Here is a 21,776-nt window from a genome sequence, read left to right on the forward strand (position 1 = left end):
CTGACTTAGATGTATGTCCATAGTGGCATGGGGCGAGTTAATATCTGCACCCTCTTTTCAACATAACCTAACCTACGCAGTAAAGAAATATCCATCACAAAGTAGGTATTTAAATGTGCGAAAACAACAACAACCATTTTTTTGTCCGAAAATGGGAGGCTTTTAATATAATTGTATATTATAACATCGAAATAAATCCAAATAAACTGAGATCTGCTTAAAATTCGTAAAAATTTTAGTTTGAATTATGTTACAACCAGGGCGGCGGAGTTGGAGTCGGACAAAGAAGTAAAAAATGTGTCAACAAAAAAAGTTAAATTCAAAAATTTTTTTAAAATAAAAAAAATTCGTGCGGGTAGCCTCATTCATTCGAACGCTATCGTGATGTTGGCTTTCTGTTGAATATGGATGAACTGATCTAACGCAATAACGACGAATTGGCAAAATAGAATATAACCCAAGAGTAGAACTGTCTTAGAAAAATTCTAGCCCGGGTTAGTAAGTATGAAGTAAAGTGGACGAATGAAACTAGTAAAAAAAATGTTTCCCATCATATAAGGCAAAAATTGGCTTGTCGAATTTTTTATAACTCAAAAAATCAAACAAAAAATTGTTTCAAAATTCTTACGAGTCAGATTGCTAGAAACCTTTTTAGAGGGTAGTTGCATTTGATGGTTACTATATTTAAAAAAAAAATTAATGGCGATAAGCTTACTACTTTTGAAAGCAGGTGCGGTTTTTTCTAAGTCATTAAAATCCACTTCTGTAAATAGTCATAAAATATTAAGAAACGTACTTTTTTAAATTTTTGAATTTACAAAAAAAAATGTTTAAAAAAATCCGGAGTCGAGAAATCTTCCCGGAGTCAGAGTCATTATTAATATGCTTAATCCATTTTAAACGTTTGACGTTAAATTATTTTATAAATAGAGAAAAACTAGTTGAAGCCACGAATAAAATATTCTATATATCAAGATTGAAGGGTATTGTCAGGGTAACAAAACTTTATATTTGTCATTAATTCTTACAAGAATTTATCGCAAAAAAACACGTACTTTTATCGTAAACAAAGTCCAACGTTTTTGAAAATAGAAATTATATTTTTGCGTGTACATAGATTCATGTTCTTCCGTAGACTTTGTAGCTCGAATATTAATAAATAACTCAAAAGTTTATCATTTCATGTAGTCTGTATTGTTTGCTCACTCACATATAAATGAACTAGAATTTGACTTCTGTCGGAGTCTAATTTGCTTTTGGTTGTTCCTTCATTAAAGACATTTTAATAACCTTTTAATTAAAAAAAAAAAACATTTTGTTGTCCTTTTCACACCATGTATAGTCAATATCACTGTTTTTTTCACTTTTGAACAATTTCAGATCCAAGTGGAAACCCTTTTTTAATATACCGACCTGCATTATAGTCGATTCAGGATAGAGCAGAGTCCCAATCACAAATCCCGGCAACCATGAAATCGACACTAAAATAATTTTAAGCTCTAAGCTGCTTTCCATGTCTAGTCTCTAATGAGGCAAAAAAAAAATCAACTATTCTTTTATATGGTTATCTTAGACTTTATTGTTGGCTGCTGTGGACATCACGCATTAACATTGTTGGCCATGTCTACATTAGTGAGGGCAGTTAACAGGTCTTCTTGGCATTCGCTATACAGGTCGGCACAATTGTGATGCAAAAATCCTCTACGTTCAGCAGTCTCATAAACTTCGCGGTACATTGTTTCCGAATCGGAAAAGGCTTCGTGTAAAGAGGGCCTGTAAATAGAACGATACATACAAAGAAATTAGACTGCTGGTAGCAGCAAACACTGTCAAAATGAGCTAAAAATTTTCCAATATTGAATAAAACCATAAACGATTTTTGAACCAAAGGGTGATTTTTAGCTATTATCTTTTTGGCAACCCTGGTTTAAGCAGCTCACGTACGTTTCGGGTTTTGTTTCATTGTCGAACATTTTCAGTTTGGTCTATAATTGAAGCATGAATTGTCTTACAAAACGAACAACACTTGCAAAATATTGAATTTTACTATCAAAATGCGCGCTCTGTTAAGAAAGTTCATTACGCGCTTCTTCCATTTTGCGACGAAGCTCATTTTTGGCTCAATGGATACGTAAATGAGCAGAATTGTCAATTTTGGAGTTAAGATCAGCCAGAAGCACTGCAACCAATTCCAATGCATCCAAAAAATGTTACAGTTTGGTGCGGTTTTTGGGCTGGTGGCATCATTGGAACGTACTTCTTCAAAGATGATGAGAATCGTAGCGTAACTGTGAATGGTGAGCCCTACCGTGAGGTGATATCCAACTTTTTTTGCCCAAAATGCAAGAACTTGACTTGCATGACATGTGGTTTCAACAAGATGGTGCCAAATGCTACACAGTACGCGTAACAATGGATTTATTGAGAGGCGAGTTCGGTGAACCGGTCAATTGGCTGCCTAGATCGTGTGACTTAACGCCTTTAGGATATTTTTTGTGGGGCCTTATTAAAGCTCATGTCTATACAGACAAGCCCGTTTCAATTGACGCGTGGGAAGACAACATTCAAGCATTTATTCATGAGATACCGGCCGAAATGTTATACCAATATTGGACTAAGCGGATGGACCATTTGTGGCGCAGTCACGGTCAACATTTGCCTGAAATAATCTTCAAACATTAAATTATATGGACCGTACTATCGATGAATTTTATGTGTTTTTTTTTAACTTTCCTATAGCTCTTAAAAAATCACCCTTTATTTCACAACAATTGAAGCATTTGCTATATCGTTATATCACTTTTTTTCTAGTTTTAAGTGCACATTTCTGGTTTAAAAGCATTAATATGACATTGGTAGTTATTTTGTCTGCTGTTATTCAAAATCGTAAAAAAATGTAAAATTGCCTACAACTTAAAAAAAAATTTACGCCACTTAAAATTAAAGATAAGATGAAATAAACAAATTGTTGAAGTCTTTATAACATTTTTAGGCTTTTTGCACTTTTTTAGCATCTAAAAATAGCAGAAAATGTTTGCTGTTATAGCGAAATATAACTACTGTCTCATTTTCAGCAGACGTTCTGTTGTAACAGCAAAACTTTTGCTGTTTTTACTAACAAATTTTTATGAGTGTACACACTTATAGTTGCTTTAAGTTCACTTGATAGTACATTGCTTGAAATAAGTTTTTAGTTAGGGTGACATAACTGCTGTGTTTCATTTTAGTCCCACCCAGTGCAAGTCAGATGTTCTGGATAAAATACCAGTGCAAAGTTGTACTGGTAGGTTATTGATAACATACAGCGGTCAAAAAAAGTATTCATCATTCAATGTTTTTTTTTTTAATAAGTCTACAAAAGACAATTGGAATAAAAACATATTAAACTAATGATGCAGTAGTGCTTGTGTGATATATATGTACACAATTTCATTGTTTTTAAAGAAAAAAATAGTATTTATTGGAACAAAAAGGGCCATTTTATAGCTGAACACAAAAAATTAAACAAAAAAAGTATTCATCATTGCAAAAAAACAAAAAAATAAATAACATAATTTAAAAAAAATTAATACTTTGTTATTCGACCACCGCGTCTTATAACTTCTTTTAAACGGTTTGACATCGATTGGACTAATTTAGCGGTTATATTTTGGTCTATATTAGTCCATTCCTCCATTATCACCTGTTGCATTTGACTCTTGCTAGAAAAATTGCGCGTTCTCAATTTGCGTTCGAGATGTTCCCAAAGATGTTCAATTGGGTTCAAGTCGGGACTTTGAGGAGGAGTTTTAATGACTTTGGGGCAGTTATACAGCATCCACATCTTGGTATTTAAAGCAGAATGTTTGGGGTCATTATCTTGATAATATTGAAAGTTATTACCAAGCCCAAGTTTTACAGCACTATCTTTTAAATTCCTCTTTAAAATGTCAATGTAATACTTATGATCCATTACTCCATTAATAATTTCAAGATTTCCCGCTCCTGAAGCCGCCATACACCCCCAAACCATTAAACCACCTCCACCATGTTTTACAGTAGCAACTGTGTTTCGTTCTTCAAGCTCTGTATTTGGTTTTCTGTACACTATGACCTTTCCATCGCACCCAGAAAGATTAAACTTGCTCTCGTCTGCAAAAATGACTGTTTTCCAAAATGATTCGGGCTGTTTTACATACATTTTTGCGAAGTTTAGCCTTTTCACTCGGTTTATTTTATTTATAAAGGGCTTCTTACGTGCAGTTCTTCCTCTGTAACTATGCCTTTTGAGTGTATTTCGAATTGTTTGTGTAGTAACTTCCTTCCCTAAATATTCCATAGTGTTTTTACGAAGAATGGTCGCATTTGTCTTCGGAGTTTTCTGAACTTGCCGCACTATCCAACGCACATCTCCAACTGAAAGTGCTTTTGGTCGACCAGATCTTGGTTTATTGTCAACAGTTTTCGTTTCTGTCCACTTTCTGATGATGGATTGTATAGTAGATCGTGGTCTATTTAATATTTCACTGATAGTTTTTTGAGTTAAACCATTCCTGTGGTGTTTTATTATCAAAACTTTTACCTCATCAGAAACCTCGTTTTCCTTACGACCCATTTTGACAAAAACTATATTTTCAATGAAATTAAATATTTCCTGTCAAGGGCAAAGCCTCCATTACTAAATAAAACAGAAAAGGGGGATTCCCAAATAATATTTGAATTTGACTTTGATGATAGCACATCAATGATGAATACTTTTTTTGTTCTGTTTTTGGTGTTATTATATAAAATTGCATTTTTTGCGCTAATTAAATTTATTTTTTGAATTTATTTTAAAACATATTACGAAAAATAAACTATTGCATAAAACTGCATTATTTGTTTACTTTAAATTTTCTTCAATTACCCAAAATAAGTGAATTTATTATCAATTTTGCTAATGATGAATACTTTTTTTGACCGCTGTATAATAAAAGATAATAAGAAACGATTAATCGTGATGTGCACTATATAGTACACTCAACCAATTTTGTTGTTCAAAACAGCAAACATGTTTGCTAAAACAGCAGTATTTGTCTGCTGAAAATGGGAAAGCAAACATTACTGGTGTTTCAGCAAACATAGGGCTGCTATATTAGCAAACATTTCTTACTGCTATTTTAACTAACAAAATCTGCTGTTTTAGGTACAGTCTGCTGTAAAAAAATCTGTATGCTACTTTTCATGGTTGCCTGTTACTTGTTTTGATTACTTTAGGTATTTTTTAGAAATTTTGTTGGAAGAGATGATTTTAATTTGCGGAATATTACTGTAAAGAAGCTATAATACATTTGAAAATGTGGCTAAGCTAGTTTGCATTTTTTGTTATTGCTCTACTAATGTGCAAATGACTGGCATGGTTTTTTGTATCTAAAAAAGGTTATGGAAACTATACATTCGGTGGTGATTATAAACATCCACTGAGGCACATATTTACATATGTGTTAAATTTTTTCTTCTATCATCCCTCCCATAAATAAGCAGCAGTAATTTTTTCTGCAGTAAGCCTTCTGCTCTGAAATTAAGAAACTACTGCTGTAATTGCAGAACTAATGCTGTAATGGCAAAACTACTGCTACAATAGCAGCAAAATTAACTGCTAATATTCAGCAGACAGTGTTTGCTATTTTCAGCAGACTTTTTTTCATAAGTGTACACAGCAAGTATCAGTTTAAACATGACATTGTTATCGTTGTATGTATTTATATATATGTGTAAATGAAGTCGCATTTTCTACTTACGTCAAAAGAAATGTTAGTATCTCTGTGATCAGATTTTGTTGAGCATCATCAAATGGATGGCGGGCTAGTTCACAAACGCTTCTCAACAAGCATGTCTCATGGAATCCATAACTAAGGCAATAGAAAAATAAATAAAAATCCGTTAAATTTTGTGAAAAAAACCCTGAAACCGGAAAACAACAACAATATCGCGCTGGAAATTTCGTATTAATTACGAATACCGTACAATTAGACCAAAAATTGGAAGCGCTATGAGTCCAAGAGGGTTCTCAATATTATGAACCCCTTCAATCTACAATCTACTCAAATGAAAGAAAATTCAGTGTAGATAACGAGTACCGAAAATTCTGCGCAAAAGGGTCTAAGAGGGGTTTGATAGTTTTAAGCCCCTTCAATCTCCGCGATGTGGTACTCAAAAGAAAGGAAATTCAGAGTATATAATGGGAAGGGTCCAACAGGGGTTTGAGTCTTTACTTTACTCCTGCAGCTAATATTTGTAAAAATTTTAAATAATTTGTATGTTTGTGTGCAAATGTTCATTCCATATTGGCCCAAAATTATTCAATAGATTTCTAGAACAGGAAAATGTAGAGAGTTACCGTGGTTAAACAACCAAATTTTTTGGGAAATGGCCACACTGCCACTTAATCTATGAATTTTATAGAAAACTACGGAAAATTAATTTAAATGCTCTAATAGTAAATCCCAATATCTCATAAATGTAATGAAAACAAAAATTATTGATGTCTTGGGAATTTTGTAATTACTTTAAGATTTAACAGAATTTTTTTCGCTTTCAAATTTTCTTTTGGATTATTGCCTTACTTTAGGTCATTCTTTAACTTTTCATTACCAATAAGTAATTATTTAACTCATTATGGGTAACCCATTATTTTTTAATCTGAGGTATTCCTACGAGTCATAAGATTTGGTTACTGGTATTGCAGTGGGTAATGATATGTGCTTACCTACTTTTTGCTGGGTAGATCAAGATTAGATACAGTGTTTAGGGTCTTAGATCAATATTTTTATGAGTTGCAAAGCAAATGCCCAAGTCAGTGTACTCTCATAATATGGTGTATGGTTCAAAAGTTGTTGGTTGCAGTTAGGGAAATCAAGAGTTTCAAGGAGTTACACATGCTCCTCTAACTACCCTAATTTGGCTTAATAATTGTTGGTGTTACGTCAAAGAGAAACATTCCTTGACCCCACCATACTCGTACCTTGTCAATAGATTCTCCAAGTCGTGGTATAATTCACCTGCTGTAAAATCACTCGGATGATTCTTAGGCTGCGTATCATTCAGCTCATTGTATTTAGCCGCAATATGCCACCAGGTGTTTTTCCCATTGTCCTGGCTTTGTAACTCTTCCAAATTTCGCCGCCTTCGATTACCCCATTCACCCTCCCATATGGGTAAATTGACGAAATTCTGCAGATTGTATGGCAAGTCGTAGTTCATTTGAATGCCCCAATCCCAATAGAGTTTTCGCCCTGGAATTTCGATGGGGGCCGATACCAAAGCTGTTATCTGAAACCACACTATGAGACACTCAACACACACATGTGCAATTACACCCACCCATCGTCATACCTGTATAACAGAGGCAGCAGGATACAAAAGGAATGCATTTGCAACGCCCGTTGTCGGCCACCACGACACTAGGCTACACAGTAGAAATCCGAAATTCATGTCTACTCAAGTGGAACACAGCACACAGCTCCCAGGTGTTGTTCGAACTGATTGGGCAGATTCATTTCAAAGATTTCACAGAGCCTGCGATTCAAGCAAGTGAGCCGCATATTCTGCTTCTCTCTGTGCTAATTAGAAAGTTTTTTTTTTGTTTTTGTAATAGAATGGATTCTTTTTTTTGTTCATTCATCAGCCATTCGTCAATCGAATTTATTTAATTAGCATTGATTGAAACGCCCTGCCCCCCATATTCTCCTATTTATCTGCGGCCAGTGAGCGAAGGGACTAATTAAAACAAAACTTCTCTTTGCTGTATGCTGCAAACATTCAAACAGCCTGTCACGGGCCTAAGAATGGAAATGAATGCAAGACAATAGATGCATGTCGTTAATAAAACTAAGGGCCATTGCATTGATGTTTTTATTAATAGTTTGGAAATTTCACATTCATAGCAAATCTGGGCTACATACGATTTTCGAAAAAGTAAGCAGTTCATGGATTCGTTTACCCACAAAGGCTAAGCAAAGATGTCGGGGTAGTTTGATTCCAGATAGCCAATATTACCATACTAAAATGTTTTTTAAACCTTTCATCAAATTTCAAATAAAAATGGAATTTGTGTTGTTCATCTCATTTTACTGTCTCTCAACTGCATGGCGTTTAAGTACCATTTCGGGTAATATGACAAAGGAAACCTGTCACAATATACAATAGTATCGTACATATTACGAACGGTCCACATATCCGCTTGGCATTTTTGCCACCAATTTCGGTGTCAGATTGTGATTACTACTCCGTAACTCTACCCCGACATACCTATCACAAAGAAAAAAATAAAAATCGGTTTCAATCACTGAATTGATTGATCGAATAAATTTTCAATTAAAACTGTGATTGAAAAATTTTTCAAATAAAATAGTCCAAGTAAAAAAAATTACTGAACATTTTTGAAATTTGCAATAATTTTTTCGTTTGATTCAATTAAAAAAATATATGAAATTTTTTGGAGATTTTCAATTCATTATTCAATTATTTCAATCAAAACTAGTAAAAAGGCGTTAGGTTCGGCCGGGCCGAACTTTGGATACACACCACCTCGGGTATATATGTAAACCCCCTTCCGTCACAATCCGGTGAAAATGGGATAACTTATGCACCCAAATTCGGCACGGACATTGATTGGGCTTATAAATATAAGTCACTGTTGAATTTTGTATTTCAAATTTCAACAAAATCGGGTAATAAATAAAGCTTTTATGAGCTTCAGGCAGTTAATCGGCATATCGGTCTATATGACAGCTATATCTAAATATAGTCCGATCTTTACCATATTTGGGTCATATGTTTCAAATTTCAGCAAAACCGGATCAAAAATAAAGCTTTCTTGGGCTTTATACTCTTTATCAGGAGATCGGTCTGTATATGGCAGGTATGTCTAGATATAGTCCGATCCTAACGATATTTGGGAAGGATTTCGAGAGACCTAAAACTACTCACTGCGTCAAATTTCAGCGAAATCGGGAAATAAATAAAGCTTTTTTGGGCTTCAGACCCTTTATCGGCAGATCGGTGTATATGACAGCTATATCTAAATATAGTCCGATCTAAACCATATTTTAGACGGATGTAGGGAGACCTAAAACTACCCACTGTTTCAAATTTCAGCGAAATGGGATAAAAATTCAAGCTTTTATGGGCTTCAGACCCTTTATCGGCAGATCGGTCTATATGGCAGCTATATCTAAAGATAGTCCGATCTAAACCATATTTGAGACGAATGTCGGCAGACTTAAAAGTACCCTCTCTTTTAAATTTCGTCGAAATCGGATCAAAAATAAAGCGTTTATGGGCTTCAGACCCTTTATCGGCAGATCGGTCTATATGTCAGATATATCTGAATATAATTCGATCTAAACCATATTAGGGTCGGATATCGGGATGCTCAAAACAACTCACTATTTCAAATTTCAGCGAAATCGAGAAATAATCGAAGCTTTTATGGGTTTCAGACCCTATATGACAGTTATATCTAAATACAGTCCGATCTGAGCCATATTTGAGTCAGATGTCGGGAAACATAAAACTACTCACTGTTTCAAATTTCAGCAAAATCGGATAAAAAATAAAGCATTTATGGGCTTTAGAACCTTTATCGGTCCGATTTGGCCCGTTCAAGAACTTAACCAGCGTGCATCAAAAGACTTATATGTGCCAAATTTCATCTCAATATCTCAACTTTTGAAGTCTTTGGAGTGATTACAACAGACGGACGGACAGACACACGGACATCGCTAAATCGTCTTAGAATTTTACGACGATCCGAAATATATATAATTTGTAGGGTCGGAAATTGACTTAATGAATATACCCCCTATCCTAGGGTGGGGGGTATAAAAATTGTTCAATTTATTTGAAATGCGTAACGACTACCTCGGGTGTACATAAAAAATTCGTTAAAAGACGGTGCTCACTTTTGGAGCTTGACGAGAATTTGTTTAAAGAGTGTAATACTTAATCATGCCTGTGGAAAAAAAAAACGCCAGTAAATAATGCAGCTTCTCAATTCGAGACGTTCCCCATTGCTTTGCAAATAAAGCACCCGAACAACTTTCGTAAACATCCCGCTGCCGTTTCATTGACAACGTTTCCTTGACACCGTAGCTGTCTGACACTGTCGCTATCTGAATCCGAGACGGAAACACCACCTTTACTTAAGGGCTGGGGACGAACTGTGCATCCCTCTGGTTTATCCGTCTCTTCCTCATTGATTAGTCTGATGACTAGTTGTGCGTCTGAAGCATTGCTCTCGGCTACTGGTGCCAAGGCACCCACACCTATAGAAGGGGCGGGCAACATGCTATGGCCTGATGGCTTTTGGGTCTTTGGAGTTCATTGTGAGCCTACTTTTGAAAATCTTTAAAATTTTTCCATAATAGATAGTGCCTATGCCGAGATACGGATATTTTTCCTTGAGGAGCGAAATGAAAACATTGCACCATTGACGCTTAGGTTTAAGGTCCACTCCACTCAACGGTTACTTTACAGCTGCTTTACTACGAATGTATTTTCGTAATTTTGTATTTTGGCAAAATATTGTTTTCTTCAAAATGTTTGCTAATATTTAATTTTTCTTGTAGTCCCCCACAGTTAAACTATGAGAGCCCTAGGATAACACCTAGCCTGCAATGTTTGTTTGACTTTGACGCGCCATCAAACTGGGCCACACGACAAAACCTAATGACACTTATACTTACAAGAGAATAAATATAGGACAAGCTTGGTGATGCTTGGTCATTTCAGTGCACACCATTGACGCGTATGTGAGACATTCTTCTGCCATGTGTTCTCTGCTTAGGTTTAATAGATGCTGTGTGGTTTGCATTTATGCATTGCTTTGCAAATAAAGCACCCGAACAACTTTCGTAAACATCCCGCTGCCGTTTCATTGACAACGTTTCCTTGACATCGTCGCTGTCTGACACTGTCGCTATCTGAATCCGAGACGGAAACACCACCTTTACTTAAGGGCTGGGGACGAACTGTGCATCCCTCTGGTTTATCCGTCTCTTCCTCATTGATTAGTCTGATGACTAGTTGTGCGCCTGAAGCATTGCTCTCGGCTACTGGTGCCAAGGCACCCACACCTATAGAAGGGGCGGGCAACATGCTATGGCCTGATGCCTACACCGCAGCTTTTGGGTCTTTGGAGTTCATTGTGAGCCTACTTTTGAAAATCTTTAAAATTTTCCATAATAGATAGTGCCTATGCCGAGATACGGATATTTTTCCTTGAGGAGCGAAATGAAAACCCGTCCACTCCACTCAACGGTTACTTTACAGCTGCTTTACTACGAATGTATTTTCGTAATTTTGTATTTTGGCAAAATATTGTTTTCTTCAAAATGTTTGCTAATATTTAATTTTTCTTGTAGTCCCCCACAGTTAAACTATGAGGGCCCTAGGATAACACCTAGCCTACAATGTTTGTTTGACTTTGACGCGCCATCAAACTGGGCCACACGACAAAACCTAATGACACTTATACTTACAAGAGAATAAATATAGGACAAGCTTGGTGATGCTTGGTCATTTCAGTGCACACCATTGACGCGTATGTGAGACATTCTTCTGCCATGTGTTCTCTGCTTAGGTTTAATAGATGCTGTGTGGTTTGCATTTATGCATTGACGCTGCACATATTTTGCACCGAACAAGGCACAGTTTCGAATTCTTCATGGAACAGAGGAGTTGAGTTTAAAAATACCACAATCATTGGGCGCTCGAGGCGTTTCATAATCTACGATGGTGTTGGAGTAGTCAAAGTAAGTGTCCCTGAAGATGAAGTGAAACGTGTATTGGATAAACAAAAAACCTCATTGCAGCTGGTTCTGGGTGCTCAAATTCCCATTGTCCTGGCGGACAAGATGCGCTCATTGAGCGTCTTCTATAATTTGCAAATGCAGTACTCCCCGCCGCCGGTTCCATTGTATTGGTGGAGTCTGTACAACACCTCAACATTTGCAGCACGCAAACAACGTGCGGTTGAAATGCTGCAGCAGAAGGACAACAGCAGGATGTTGCTCTACAAATACTTGGAGACTTATTTTGACAGGTGAATGAGACCTCCCACTCCCCGAGTGAAATAATTAAATTTGCCTAGTTTTTCGTACCAATAATGCTTATTGCCTCATCCCTCTCTCTCTCTCTCTCTGCCCTTGGCTTTTGGCCATTCGCTGCCAACACAACTACTTGCATGAATATTCCACATTTTCCATGGAATGGGTAACACCACCTGCAGTTTGGCCAATTCCAGTCAGGAATGTTTGTTAAAGGCCATTTGCGAAATAACACGTGCTCCCCTCACTGAAGAGGACTATGATACAAACCATGAATATACAATTGACGACGATAACGGCCGAAATATTTACCATAGGCTAATAAATGCGATTTTCACGTGAGTCAAAGAAATAAGCGCACTACTCGCATCGCAAGGCAACATTTTGTGGCAGTGCCCTAATTGTGTTGTACTCTATTTGCATGCATAAGGCCACATTTGACCAATGTGGATCAGTTATATCTGGTCGCCAAGGAGGCCGGCTTAAGGGGAGCAAACTGCCAGGAACTCTATCCCAAATGTCCCATTGTTGATGAATTGTTGGAACGTTTCACAAGTATGATCTAAAGGTATGCCAAAGGATCTTAGAGGCACTTATTGATGATTCTTATAATCTCAAGTTTGCTGTAGTTCATTTTTTACAATTGAATAAAAGTAATATCATCTTAACTATAATTTAAACTGTTTTTTTTTCAGCAAATTAGGAAACACAATTCTTTTGGATACATGTAGTTGGCTTACAAACCAATGTCTCCCTTTCCCATCATGTGCCCCCAGGATAAAATTGCACCCATATAAAACACACCCCTATATTAACTTCTTAGTCTGCTAGAAACCTCAGTGTTTGAACGATTCGATTTAGTCAAAATATTCTAAAAACAAGTAAGAGTATGCTAAGTTCGGGCGGGTCGAATCTTATATACCCTCCACCATGGATCGCATTTGTCGAGTTCTATGCGCGGTATCTCTTTTTAGGCAAATAAAGAATATTGAATAAGAATTGCGCCTTGTTGGGGCTCAGAACGCAAAATCGGGAGATCGCTTTATATGGGAGCTGTATCAAGCTATTGATCGATTTTGACCATATTAGACACATATGTTGAAGGTCATGAGAGAAGCCCTTGTACAAAATTTCTTCCAAATCGGATGAGAATTGCGCCCTCTAGAGGCTCAAGAAGTCAATATCCTAGATTGGTTTATATGGCAGCTATATCAGGTTATATACCGATTAGTGCCATACTTAGTGCAGTTGTTGAAAGTCATAACAAAACTCCTCATGCAAAATTTCAGTCAAATCGGACTAGAATTGCTCCCTCTAAAGGCTCCAGAAGTCAAGACCCAAGATCGGTTTATATGGCAGCTATATCAAAACAATGACCGACTTGAACAATACTTAGTGCAGTTATTGGAAGTGATACCAAAACACTACGTGCAAAATTTCAGTCAAATCGGATGAGAATAGCGCCCTCTAGAGGCTAAAGAAGTCAAGAACCAAGATCGGTCTATATGGTAGCTATATCAGGTTATAAACCGATTGAAACCATACTTGGCACAGTTGTTGGATATCATAACAAAACACGTCGTGCAAGATTTCATTCCAATCGGATAAGAATTGCGCCCTCTAGAGGCTCAAGAAGTCAAGACCCAAGATCGGTTTATATGGCAGGTATATCAGGTTATGGACCGATTTAAACCATACTTGGCACAATTGTTGGATTGGAGGCTCAAGAAGTCAGGACCCAAGATCGGTTTATACGGCAGCTATATCAAAACATGAACCGATTTGGCCCATTTACAATCCCAACCGACCTACACTAAAAAGAAGTATTTGTGTAAAATTTCAAGCAGCTAGATTTACTCCTTCGAAAGTTCGCGTGCTATCGACAGACAGACGGACGGACGGACATAGCTAAATCGAAATAAAATGTCACGACGATCAAGAATATATATACTTTACGGGGTCTCAGACGAATATTTCGAGTAGTTACAAACAGAATGACGAAATTAGTATACCCCGATCCTATGGTGGAGGGTATGAAAAAATGACACCGCTTGCAGTTCTCTGGTGGATACCCACGTTTTACCTGTTTATTATTTGAAATGTGAATTTCTCCACCAGTTATATTTAAACCCTGCTGAAAAGATTTGAGCCGAAGACAACGAACTTAATTTGAATATGTCCAGTTTTCCAACTTTTTTAAGTAAAAATTTTCTTTGGTAAAGGATTTTTTACTTGATATTAAAGAATATTTATCCTCAACATATCGCCCCTAACCGTCAAAAAGATGTATTGGGTTGCCCAAAAAGTAATTGGGAATTTTTTAAAAGAAAGCAAATGCATTTTTTTTATAAAAATTAGAATGAACTGTAATCAAATATACTTTTTTAAACTTTTTTTTCTAAAGCAAACTAAAAGTAACAGCTGATAACTGACAGAAGAAAGAATGCAATTACAGAGTCACAAGCTGTGAAAAAATTGTCAACGCCGACTATATGAAAAATCCGCAAGTACTTTTTGGGCAACCCAATAAATGCCAAAAGCAAAACTTCACAGGCGAAGGTCTTTATATAATGAATCATATCATAATTTAGATTGAAATATGATTTTTACATATGTACCACCTATTTGGCTGATGCATTTAATGGTGAACAAATTTTATGAATTTAAATAGAAATAGTGGTATTTTTGGCACTAACATATTTTTCGCTGTCACAATGAATGAACTTGTTGTAAGTAATTTGGAGGTAAATACAATTAATACAATTGTTTAAAAGTGAGCCAGAAGTCTAAATTTAAGTCCGATTTTAAAACAATCTGGAACAAAGAGCCGTATTATACACCTACACATTTGTGCAGAATTTCATTCATATCTGACCATATAGCTGCCATATAGACCGATCTTCCGATTCATACAGAAAAAATGAAAAGCATGGTTCAATTAAGAAATATGTACATTCAAACAAAAATGTTCGCTGAAGTGCAACCGATTAATGAATTTGTGTTATTGATAAACACTTTGGTAATTTGGATTTATGACAAGCTCCCCCTTACTCTTATTTTCAGAAACGCCAGATCACGGTGATGGGTGATGCAATTTAGCGAAATTTTGTGTGGTCTCTTAAAGTAACCTAAAAATTAAAATTTGGTATCCAAATTTCGGAAGCCCCTCCCCCAAAACTTACCAAATATATATATAGACCAATCATGACAATATGGGACTCAAATGGAAGGTACTTAAGAGTAGAAAACGTATCTGCCATCCAATTGTCGGACTAAGTGTTTGGGGGACCACCCCAACACCCAAAACACCCCTAAATCGGACATATTTACCGACATTGGCAATATGGGACTCAAATGAGAGGTATTTGCGAGTAGAATACGAATTTGGTATCCAAATGTGGTAGCAAGTTTTTGGAGGTGAACCCCTTCCGCAAAACATCCCCCAAACAGGCCTTATTTACTGATCATGGCAATATGGCGTTCAAATAAAAGGTAGAAATATGGTATTTGGGAGTAGACCACGAATCTGATATCAACATTCGGGACCAACTCCTTAGGTGACGTCCCACCCCCATAATAACGCCCAAATAGGACGTATTTGCTCACCATGGCAATTTTGGCTCTTAAAGGGAGTGGATCTCGATATTGATACCATACTCTAAACCGGACATATTTGATGGCTTTTGCAATAAGGGGTTTAAATGAAAGGTATTTGAGATAAGAAAACGATTTGGATATCTAATTTCGAGACAAATGCCAATATGCGGTTCAAATAAATGATATATAGACACATGAGAACAGAGCACGATGCATATATATATTAAGGGCTAAATCGGACATATTTACCAACTATGTCTTTGTGGGTCTCATATGAAAGGTATTGGGGAGTAGTGCATGAAACTGATACCCAGTTTCGGGACCTATTTTCTGGGTGTCTAACCCCAAATGTGGGAACATGTATTTGGGGTACCGCTCTTTTCCCAAAAACCCCCCAAAGGGTAACATTTTGCCGACCATGCCAATATGAAAGGTATTTGAGATTAGAAAACTAATCTAATAACCCATTTTTCAATTGGTTATTTATTTTATAGGCCAAGTGTTTGGGGAACGTTTCATCCTATAAACTCTACTTAAACTAATGGCAATATGGGGTTTAAATAAATGGTATTTGAGACAAGAGCACGATGGTGATATTTTTTTTTTCAGGGCCAAGTGTCTAGGGGACCACCTCACCCCCGATAACACTCCTAAATCGGAAATCATGAGAATATCGGGGGGAAATAAAGTTTTTTAGAATGGCATTAAACCCTCCGAGCGAATTCGTGGTCCAATTAAAATCATATGGATTTCAGATAAAGGCACTTACATTGTTATACTGTTAGTCTCTATTTCGTAGCATGGTATTTTACTAAAAGCTTTTTAATTGTTGAAAATAAATATTCAAAGAATAATTTTGTTCCATTGTTGGCCCGGATCAGCTAGTTTGAAATATAATATATTAATTTCGTCATTCTGTTTGTTACACCTCGAAATATGCGTCAAAGACCCCATAAAGGATATATTTTCTTGATCGTCATGACATTTTAAGTCGATCTAGCCATGTCCGTCCGTCTGTTTGTCGAAAGCTTACTAACTTTCGAAGGAGTAAAGCTAGGCACTTGAAATTTTGCACAAATACTTCTTATCCGTGTAGGTTGGTTGGGATTGTAAACGGGCCAAATCGGTCCATGTTTTCATATAGCTACCAAATAAACCGATCTTGGGTCTTGACTTCTTGAGCACGTGGTATTTTGGTATCATTTCCTTCATTTCTGTCACTGGTACTGTAAATGTACATGGATACTGTGAATGTACACGGATATTGTGAATGTACACGCATACTATGAGCATAGAGCATTGAGCATTTTGTTTGGGTATCAAACCTGTAATTAGTGCATCAAACATGTTTAAACTTTTTCATTCACACACATTCTGCCCGCAGGCACAATACACTTAGCATCCATTCTCATTGAACCCAAATATTTTTCTGATACCCAAATCCATACACATTGTCATTCACTGGTGAGCACCTTCCCTTGATTGTCCACATGAGTTTTGAGATAAAAACTTTATTTTCCAAAATGTGAAATAAGACACAGGTGACAGTGTTTCAATTCAAAGAAACGTGATTACAATTAACATCTACAGCTTTCTGCCGCTCCTAAAGTTCTTGGCTGGGGCAATTAGCGAGAGCACATCAAAGCATTAAGAGGAAACGTGCAGCCGCAGGCCAACAGTTTGGTTTAAGATTCCCAAATTATAGTACGAACGCAGCCGGTGTTGAACATGTTATTCGCATTCCAAACGGTCTCACTGCTATTGATGTGCTTGATGTGTCCTATAACCTATGGCCGCAATGAGGGATGTGCTTCAACTGCGGTAAGCTCTACAATGCAAAACTTCCACGATAGGGTCTTGAAGAGGCGCATACGATCTGTGGTTTTTCCCAAGAAGGCTCAGCTTCTGTTGACACCATCACTTGGCAAAGCTATCTTGGGAGGCAGACCTCGTGGCTTGGGTTATTCCATCGAGTTTGATATGTACAATATTTTGCCAGACACGATAGAGACGTGGAAGCCGACAATTCTTTTGAAACAGTTGGAAAATAGGAAAAAAACAGAGGAAGTCAAACCTGCAGTGGAACCCATAAAAATGTCATCGGATAACTCTAGCTACATGGATTTGGCAACCCTATATCCAGAGTTTTATGGGCCAGACGACTGGAATGACATGGGCTTGTACCAGTTTCCGTTCGACGATGATGTGAATGCACCATGGGCTTATTACCATTCAAAAATTGATGCGGGCCTCATGGATCCCATCTGGCAGAAGCAAGATCCCCATATTCAAAGCTTGGCGACCAATAGCAAATTAACGCCTAGTCCAATTCAGCTATTCTATAAAAGACCATTTCGGGGTAAACAAGATGGTGCAGTTAAGAACGAATCACACCAACAATCAGAAGAGAATGACGCCTCCGAATGGTATCATAATCAAAACTATCGCGAACGAAGACAAATTTTTGACCAACTGGAAGCTGTTGGAAAACTCTTCAAGATTAACATGAAATCATGCATCCAAAGAGCCATGTGTGAAATCACCACTCAACTAAAGCCCTTCGGCATGTCCCTAATGGATGACCTCATTAGGATTATTCTGACGTAAGTTGTTTATAGGAAATTCTGAAATACTTGAGGCTCATATTTGTTCTTCCAGAGTCCCTCCAACGGCCGCTGCAAATGACGACTACAAACATCGTTACAGCAATGTGAACTGTGCTCATCGCTTCTCTGTCTCTTGTCCCTACCGAGTGATTGAATTCCTCACAAAGGGCTTAAAAGCCAACTTCAAATAGAGGACGCGAATCTGTTAAAATCAGAAATTTATATTGAGAAATGGTGAAATGCATTAAAAAAAATCTATTGTTTTCCCCAGATTTGCGCAATTGTATTTACTTATTTTCTAAAGGTTTTAATGATGAAAAAAATGTGAAACTGTCATCTCGACTGGAGTAGTTTTGGCGCTCTCAGCAGTTGACGCAAAATGAGGATATGGAGTTCGTACTCAACTCCCAAATACCTTTCATTTGAATCTCTATGATTCTAGGTAAATAAAAGTTCCTTGTACCCCCGATCGATCTACATGTTTGCTTAGTTACATTCTTAAGGGGGTGTGGCGGTCTCCCTGGCTCAAGGATATACATTTGAATGTTAGCCCTCCCTAGGTTCAGGTTCGTATTGCTGGCTTGCTGTATGGGTTCAATAATTTCCCTGAATCGTTTCATCCAAAGTTTATCGTTTTAATACCACACACCACTATTATGATACAAGGTATTATGTAACGAGCGGAAGTATACGGATGAGGTGGGTATAAAGTGGGCCTTGAAAGAAACACAAACCAATATCGCTGATTTGCAATCACCTTTGTTCGAACACTGTTGTGACATCTCTAGATCGACGTAGAATGTCAAGACGAACCTGAATATACCTAATTTACTAGCTGAACTCCCACCGTCCAGTTACTTGACCCCAAAATTTTGAAATCGGATTTGAGTTTTTGGGATATAACAAAAAACAATCGCACAAAAGTCCCAAACAAAATGTCAGATAAAACTTTTTACCAATTGATCGATGTACGCAACGAATTGACCCGATGGAATCCCTCATCGGCAAAGGCTGCGGCCTCAGTGTACGTGTTCGTCATTTTTTCGTCAGGGGAGAAGCACATCCCGAAGTGCCTTCTCCGCCCGCTGCGGGGATGTTAAAAATCCCGGACCCCGGTTCTATTCGGTTTGCCAGAACCCCCACCATCGGTGTCGCTGAGGTGTAACTGGCGCATGGAGTGGGTACATTTCCGATCTTGCTCTCGCCTCACATCACTACGGGAGAATAGTCATACTGAATATGTTGCAAGGTGCTGTGCGAACATGTCTGTGCCTGGCGCTAGTGACCCCTACATGGAGTGCATGGGGATAGCAGTCAGGTCCGGTATAGCCAAGGTAGAGCTATACAACGTGTACATACCGCTGGTTGGTAGCTGTGCCCCAATTAAAGGCCAAGCCTACAACCCCGACATAAGTGGGTTAATATCTGGCCATAATTATCTGGTCCTAGGGGACTTTAATGCGCATCGCATTTCATAACATTCTCCCCTAGGAAACCACCAGTGGGACATAGTTTTGGCAGAGCAGATTGAAGGTTCCACGTTTTGAACGGTGAATGATGATGCCGCCACTAGGATTACGATGAGGAGAAGCGACTCGCCAGACATTTCCATTGCATCCACTGATCTCCTGAGTGCCGTATCCTGGCAAGCCGTTATCTCTTTGGGGTCAGACCACCTCCCCATAAATCATCGACCGACTTCATAACCTCTGATCAATCAGAAGAAGGCCGATTGGGCTGGCTTCAGAGAGTACACCAATCGCCGCTTCAGTGAACTGCCACCCACCTCGGATGTGCTAATTGCCGAGAGGAAATTCTGAGACATCATTAACGCACCAGCAGCTCGCTTTATACCAGCCGGTCGGATACCCCAAGAGCCGCCCAATTGCCCGGTGCATGCAGTGGTACTCTTAGACAAACGTGATGAGATTCGTTGTACGTTGCCCAACGAACATAGGCGGAATTTGTGGCTGCAACACTTGGAGCAATGAAACTTAGGCATCGGTTTAGGCAAGCTGTGGACTACTATTAAGTCACTCTTTAACCCTGGTAGACGGGATTGAGGGACCTCAGTCACTTTTGGCTGATCCGAAGAGATGCGCCAGATTGTTCAACCGTCACTTTATTGTGCAACTCGATAGTGACAGGTCCAGGATGAAAGCCATTCGCCGTATCCGTGGTCTCCGAGCCGATGGACAGTCATCACAATTTACCTTGGGCGAAGTTACGAATGTCATCCGTGGCGCCAAATCATCCAAGGTGTTGGGCCACGACGGAATCTTTACATTGATGTTGAAGAATCTCGATTTTGCTGGAGTTGAGTACCTTACTACTGTCCTCAACCTGTCTTTGAACACTCTTAGAGTTCCCGGTGTCTGGAAAATGGGCAGAATGATCCCGCTACTGAAGCCTGGAAAGGACCCGAGTTTGGGGGAGCCGGTCTCCATTTTCTCACCAGTAGCAAAGACGATCCTCATAGGAGAATTTTCATTCGCCGAGCATGAACATGGATTTCGAAGACTTCATAGCACATCACCGCACACATTAGCCGTGGCCTCAATCAGCCCAGGCCATGTGATACGATGGTGCTCGTGGTACTGGACCTGTCGAAGGCATTTGACACGGTCAGGCATGCCAAACTATTTGAGGACATCGCCAATACGTCCCTCCAGCCAGGCCTAAAACGCTGGGTCGCGAATTATCCGCGTGGTCATCAGTCATTTGTGGAATTTAGGGATAAAAAGTCGAAGCACCGTAGAGTGAAACAGGGAGTTCTCCTAGGCGGGGTGATATCTCCGGCACTGTTCAACTTCTACCTTTCCTCCATTCCACCCCTTCCTGACGGCATAGGGATCGTATAGCTACCGACCGAATGTAGTCCTTGGAAAACGATCGCCTGAAGAAATTGACGTTCCGGAAGATGCAGCCGCCTCAACTCCTACAGTGCACAGACTGATGCCGACGTGCAAGATGTATATCTCTATTGTGACCAGAAACCACACGATACGCATCAACTGTTTAACTGCCCAGTCAGACCCACTCGACTCAGACCCAGATCTCTGTGGACGCACCCCATCTTAGTCGCAGAGTTCCTGGATCTTGACACTCAACAGAATCAAGCAGACGAAAGATAGAACACAACAAACAGCTCCAACAACAACAACAACATGGTGGGAATAAACGCTGTTTCACGTCTGGCAGCCCCGCACGTATCCTAAAGCCGAATTTAAGCTTTTTTATTATTGTTTTTTTTTTCTTGCTATAAAAGCGCTAACAAAATTGTAGTTTATTCAGATCACTAATCGGAGAGGAGGCTTCGCTAAGTGTCCAATATCGGAAATCGATGTATCGGGTTTTGAAATAACTGTAGTCAACACGTACACTCAATGCAAAACTAGTGATGTGCCATGTAAACTCCCCATTAAGATATTGTCTTTATTTGCTCTCTACTTTTGACGTAGGCGAACAAACCTGCTGTAGAATCAGCTGTTTTGCTGCATTTACC

The 21,776-nt window shown here is 38.4% G+C and overlaps 3 protein-coding genes across 3 annotated transcripts; 2 read left to right on the forward strand and 1 right to left on the reverse strand.

Annotated features, from left to right (window-relative positions):
- Positions 1-1,551: 1,551 nt before the first annotated feature.
- On the reverse strand, positions 1,552-7,452 carry LOC106088887 (uncharacterized). Its single transcript, XM_013254595.2, has 4 exons — positions 7,354-7,452; positions 6,983-7,290; positions 5,760-5,870; positions 1,552-1,773 (listed from the first exon to the last, which is right to left on the reverse strand). Exons 1-4 carry the CDS (start codon positions 7,450-7,452, stop codon positions 1,599-1,601), a joined length of 693 nt encoding a protein of 230 aa, XP_013110049.2. The 3' UTR covers positions 1,552-1,598.
- A 3,586-nt stretch (positions 7,453-11,038) lies between these two features.
- On the forward strand, positions 11,039-12,771 carry LOC106088884 (uncharacterized). The gene is made up of 5 exons (XM_059361807.1): positions 11,039-11,151; positions 11,603-12,064; positions 12,251-12,406; positions 12,499-12,623; positions 12,764-12,771. The coding sequence occupies exons 1-5, from the start codon at positions 11,039-11,041 to the stop codon at positions 12,769-12,771; spliced, it is 864 nt and encodes a 287-aa protein (XP_059217790.1).
- A 4,622-nt stretch (positions 12,772-17,393) lies between these two features.
- Positions 17,394-18,462, forward strand: LOC106088885 (uncharacterized). The gene is made up of 2 exons (XM_013254593.2): positions 17,394-18,268; positions 18,324-18,462. The coding sequence occupies exons 1-2, from the start codon at positions 17,394-17,396 to the stop codon at positions 18,460-18,462; spliced, it is 1,014 nt and encodes a 337-aa protein (XP_013110047.2).
- Positions 18,463-21,776: the final 3,314 nt, after the last annotated feature.

The sequence above is a fragment of the Stomoxys calcitrans genome, chromosome 2 (assembly GCF_963082655.1).
Source record: "Stomoxys calcitrans chromosome 2, idStoCalc2.1, whole genome shotgun sequence".
Classification (NCBI taxonomy): Eukaryota; Metazoa; Arthropoda; class Insecta; order Diptera; family Muscidae; genus Stomoxys; species Stomoxys calcitrans.